General features: G+C 37.9%; 1 protein-coding gene across 1 annotated transcript in view; it reads left to right on the forward strand.

Moving 5' to 3' along the window:
- ncam1a (neural cell adhesion molecule 1a) overlaps nucleotides 1-5,791 on the forward strand; it is a 222,069-nt gene extending 216,278 nt beyond the window's left edge. Inside the window, exon 18 of the mRNA XM_079405265.1 lies at nucleotides 3,910-5,791. Coding sequence (XP_079261391.1) covers nucleotides 3,910-4,033 — 124 coding nt within the window. The 3' untranslated portion in view covers nucleotides 4,034-5,791. The remainder of the gene's footprint in view (nucleotides 1-3,909) is intronic.
- The last annotated feature ends 209 nt before the right edge of the window (nucleotides 5,792-6,000 follow it).

Consider the following 6,000-nt stretch of genomic DNA (forward strand, 5'->3'; position numbering starts at 1 on the left):
CAAAATAATTTCTTGAATATATTCCAAAAATTCTCTGCCATGAACTTTGCAAACTTTAGCAAAACCAGCCAGGACTTGTTCTCCATCTGACACAAGATTTGAATGGATTTGGTCCATGGCTCTGAATCGTAAATGTGCCAGAGATGCCAGAATGATAGAAGCTGCAATTGTTTTACAGAACATTTTATTGTTCACAAGCACTATGCAAATGTTGTTGTTGTATTGAACTAAAACTAGTGAAAATTCAAGCTAGAATGTGCAAAATATGCATAAATTAAATAAGCCTGTTCCTTAGTCGCTGGAGCCATGCTGAGAGCACCGGAGCAGCGCCTCAGAATAGCAGCGGTTTCATTCATTCAAGGTGCATATTACAAAATTAAACAAACATTTCACATCTGACAGATTCAGTCCTGCTAGCTTTGTGGAGCTGCCTAATGGAGCCAGAAGTAGCGGTGTCTCCAAACTCGCGTGAATCAGGTCCTCAGTAGCGCTCTCGCTCTGTTGCGAAGTACAGAGAAATGTTCTGTATCGGCTGTTAAACAGTCAGCCAAGACTTCCAGCAGGGAATTAGCAGGAGCATGGCGTTTGTTAAATATTTACCAGAGACTTTGTTTTCCCCACTTCCATTTGTGCTCTGTAGTTTGCGCTTTCGATGTACAGCCCAGTCAGCGCACATCAGGCTTGTTCTCTCTCTCTCTCAGTTCGGCTCAGTTGTCTAATTTGAGCAGGAACACTCCAGGGAAGTTGCCCTCATTGGTTGCCACCTGGGCTTATTGGCTCCGTCTGTAGATTTTCGACTAACTGAGTGACTTCCCTGGTCTTCACAGAACCAGCAGAATATCAATGGAACTCACTCTGCCATCTATAGACTCTCAAGATGCCTAAAGTCAGAGTTTTTCCCCTTCAAGAATGAGAGTTTGCACTTTTAAAGACGGTTGGAAGATGGAAGGTTTTCTTGCTGGAGCCTCAGCTTGCTCAGAAGGAATAATGATGCTTTGTGTCCATGCTAGAGTTTTATACATGGGGTGGCCAAGGTGTATAACTCCAAACTGGCATAAAAAAGCATGAATAAATCCTATGGTTGCTGATTAAGTCAAATTCCCCCACATTAGTTAAACATTCCGTAACTTCAAATCTTAGTCTATTGAAATAAGACTAATGGTTAGTCTTATTTCTCTTATTTCTATCATCTCATTAACCAGTGGTTTGAAGCAAAAGATCTAAAATGAACTTGTAGGCTACAGTGAATTTTGTAAATGTTGCTTAGGAAACCTAAAACTTCAACTTACTTCAAACAGGGCTGCCAACTTTTGAGTTCAGCCTGGAGGGAGAATTATTCAGGAATAATTAACAAGCTTGCGATTAAGTACATGTTATTTTTTTCTCAATTTTTCTAAACTTGTATACAAGTTTATATTAGACCATTTTTTTATAATGATGCTATATCTAAACATTTCATTAATTATAATACATAAGAGCAATTATGAGTAAATATATAGCTAATAAATGGAATTTTCTTTGCTAAATTCTCCTCTCTAGTGTACATTTTTTTCACTAGTTTATGGACACAATGGATTTTCTGCTGTTATGTCACAATGTATTCTAGCTGCTGTCTTTCCGCGGTTGAAACATTAATTGGACGATTACATGAGACATATCTTTCAACATGGATCGGATGTTCATTCAATGTTTATTTCATGCTAATTTGAATGAAATTACGGACTTCACTCTGTAAGAAAGCGAACATGGGACGTGAGTGCATGTTCGTGAGAGGCTGGAAATAGACAAGATGAAGCACGATGCAGAACACCAGACGAATCGCATCCTGGCGTTTGAGGCTAAAATAAACGCTTCTTTTAGTTCTTTTAGTAGTCTTGTAGTTAAAGAAAGAAAATGAAATAGTAGCATGTGCCACCCTGCACACCGCTGTGGTTCTGCCACTGTTTGTCTGTCGCAGTCATTCGGCGGTACTCTGCACACTTGGCTGCTCTTCATAAGAGCCCAGAATGTGATCAGATAGCTTGATTGTGATGAGCATAATGACCGGGGGACAAACAGTTCAGACCTCGGACACCAACAAAGCAGCTTGCTCTTGTGTCGTACCACTGAGATCGTGTAGATTGTAACACGAGACGCCCTCACTCCACTACGCCCATTCTCTTCCCTACAAAGCCTCTCTGTGGCTCTGCTGTATGCAAGAGTGCTCAACACCACGACCGGTGGTCCTGCGTCACAGCGTAGAAGCCGTTGCTGTCTGGGCATGCTTGATGAATATAATGAACAGACAGCTGATATCAGCCTGGCAGCAAGGCAGGTGTGCTAAAAATACGACGGAAGGGAACAGGTTAGAAATGTGACAGGGACCGTCCCTCTCGATTCCCTGCCAGCAAAGCTCATCTTTAATTTTCGTGGTTCATTATGCATTTATGAATGATTTGGCACACCAGTACAGTCAATTCCATTACAGGAATGATCAGCGCTCTGAAAGAATCAGCCTACTGCGAAATAATTTAAGTAAACTTCCTTTTTTGAAAGGCCCACTATGTGCTCTGTCAGCTCCCTTGAGAACAAATGTCTATGTGCTCTGTAAAATATTCAGTATTCAGTAATAGGCAGTTTGCGGTGGATGATTTTCATTTATTTATTATTTATTATTATGCTTTTTGCTCCAGCCTGACCCCAAGAGACAAGCGCTCTGTGTATCAACAAACTATTACACAGCCAATAAGTGCAGAGGGAGAGGTTAACATTTATGTACTTTTATGAGGATTGCGTCTGCAGCAGAAAGGCTCCCTGCACCAGTGCCATGGATTTACTGTTCACAAGCTTTATCTTAAATATTATGACTCGTATGAATCATACCTGCATGCACTGTTCCTCTGTCCTCATACATGCTCATGCTCATGAATAATCTTTGATGTAACCATAAGATAACCAAACAGATCCTGTTAGCTGTGAAATTGATTGCCTACAGTGAAGTCTGTTCCTTCAAAACTTAAAGGGACAGTTCACCCAAAAATGTGTTTTCATAGTTTCTTCCTCGTGTCATTTCAAACCTATATTGCTTTATTTCTTTTGTGGAAACATAACAGAAGACATTTTTAATAATGTACTGACCGCTCTTTTCTACATGTATGTATGTATATGATACATTAAGAAATTAATACTTCTAGTAAGGACACATTAAATTGAGCAAAAGTGGCATTAAAGCCATTAATAATATTACAAAATATTTCTATTTCAAATAAATGTTGTTCTTTTGAATTTTCTACTCATCAAAGAATCCTGGAAATAATTATGTGGAAAAAAAATGTTGTTACAGTTTCCACAAAAAAAATTAAACTGATAATAATTAGAGATGTTTCTTTAGCATCAATTCAGCATATCAAAATAATTTCTGAAGGATCTTGGACATTAAAGATTGGAAATACATTTTGAATATATATAGTACATTAAAATAGAATAATTTTTTCACACAAAAATTACTGTTTTACTATATTTTTGATCAAATAAATTCTTTGTCTGCAACAAGATCTGACTCGAATCATACCTTCGCAAATACAGACATTGTTACGTCCCTCATAAACGTACCAAAGAAACCTAGGGCTTATGTCAAGATTTTTGTCACATATGCAGACCACTTTTATGATCATTACATGGTAATGCACCAGTCTTCATTCACTTTCATTAAAAAGAATGCCTAGCATATTCTTCAGGTTCATCAAAATCCATCTTTTGTGTTTCACTAAAGAAAGAAAGAAACTCACACAGGTTTGACAGAACATGAGGATGAATAAAACATAACAGAACAGCCATTTTTGGGTGAGCCGATCCTTGGAAATAATATAAAGAACAGAAGCAGCCAAACAGAGGACTGAAAGATAAACTTCTCTTTTCTCTTTCCCCCAGTGGTAAAATCATTGTCGATGACAAAAGTAAAGTGCCGGAGACGGAGGTAAACAAAACCCCGGCGGAGGTGAAGACAGTCCCTAATGAAGCCCCCCAGACGAACGGCAATGAGAGCAAAGCATGATGTGGAATCGGCGAGCGCATGACAGTCGCAGACAGACAGCACCACACCACCACCATCACATCTCAAACACAAGGGTTTCTTTCTTCAGAGTCTTTGAGTTCGCAGAACAAAACACGTCTGTAGATGTATAGAGCGCCTAAAGAGCTCGTGCACATGCCTTTCATTTTGTACTTTTGGATTGTTTTTACTATTGAAATGTTTCTTTTCTTTCATCAGCGCAAGAAGGAAAGATTCTTTACCTCTAGCGCAGTCTCCTTGACCTCTGTAAGATCAGTGTCTTTCAAATACACTCAATGTCTTTCGAGGAAGTTCACACATTCAGCCCACAGTGCCGTTTCAATTATGTCCCGTTTTATTACATGCAGTATTGCCATTATTATTGTCTGCCACATATTAATTTTTGAGGAACATTTTTAATGTTTTACTTGTGTTTAAATAATGTACAAAAGCAACCGCCTTTTTATTTTATTTTTCACATTATTTTTGGAGTTAGCGATAGATTTTTAGCATGCTTGCTTTGCAGAATTATTTTTCTATGTCTAATTTTTTATTTTTATTTTATCCCAGCCCTAAGTGTTTACAGCATTTCACAATGATATCCCTCATTAACACGCTCGACACAAACGATCACGCAGGGTAGAGGTCTGAACTAGCGGTTAGGGTTATACTATACAGGTGTATCTCAATCAATTAGAATGTCGTGGAAAAGTTCATTTATTTCAGTAATTCAACTCAAATTGTGAAACTCGTGTATTAAATAAATTCAATGCACACAGACTGAAGTAGTTTAAGTCTTTGGTTCATTTAATCGTGATGATTTAGTCTCACATTTAACAAAAACTCACCAATTCTCAACAAATTAGAATACTTTATAAGACCAAATAAAAATAAACATGTTTAGTGAATTGTTGGCCTTCTGGAAAGTATGTTCATTTACTGTATATGTACTTTCATGAGCTGTAAGCTCTAATCATCAAAATTAAAACAAAAACAATTTTGAAATGTTTTACTTTACATGCAATGAACCTAAAATATACTTTTTGAAATACTTCAACTTTTTCACGACATTCTAATTTATTGAGATGCACCTGTACTAAACACCACTACTACTTTTTCCCGTTTTATTTGTTCTTTCATATTACAACACATCCTATTTCCCTTGAACCTTAAGAGTTTCTTCTTTACTTCAGTTCTTTAACAGAAGATTGAGAGCCAAAGAGGTCTCCCGCAGTGATCCTCGCTTAAAAACATCCCACAAATCCTTTAAAAAAAACAACCTGGAGCTCTTAGATATGAATCGGACGGCTCCTTGAGAGAACACAGTACAAGCGTCGCTGTTGCACTCGTGGCCTAACAAAAACATCAGGTGCACATGTGTGTGTAACGCTCGTGGGACGTCCCATATGATGTCTGCCCCATTGGCCTTTGCCCATATAATTGATAGATGTTAATGAAGCCCTGCCCCTTTGATACTGATGCAAATGTTTGTCGGTTTTGTCGGTCTTGAATGCCCAAATTATTGTTTTACTTTTTATTTAAGCCATAGTACACCGGTGTGGATCGTAGCATAAAGAATATTCAGCCTGACTTTTTTTTGTACAGTGTTTCTCATTCTTTAGGCTGCAAGCTTGTGCACTGTGAATGTGTGAAAATCCTAGTGTGAATACAGTATGTTCTTTGTACTAGAATCAAAAAAAAGAAGAGTTTCCATAGGTTGTGAAAGCCGTAGCTGTTAGTTTAAACAATGTTCATCATGATAAGAATAAAAAAAGATGTAAAAAAAAACAAAAAAACAATGAAGTGCAGCAGAAGTGAAATACGGACACAAAAGGACTTGGTGCCTTCAATATAACCATCCTCTCATATGCAGGCCAGATGCGCTACTGTCTCTGTGACAACATACCCCGACGCTGTCAGATGATCCAGATCTGTAAACTGTGAAAATAATAGTTTTGTTTCTTGATCAA

This window comes from Barbus barbus (assembly GCF_936440315.1).
Source record: "Barbus barbus genome assembly, chromosome: 43".
NCBI classification, from domain to species: Eukaryota; Metazoa; Chordata; class Actinopteri; order Cypriniformes; family Cyprinidae; genus Barbus; species Barbus barbus.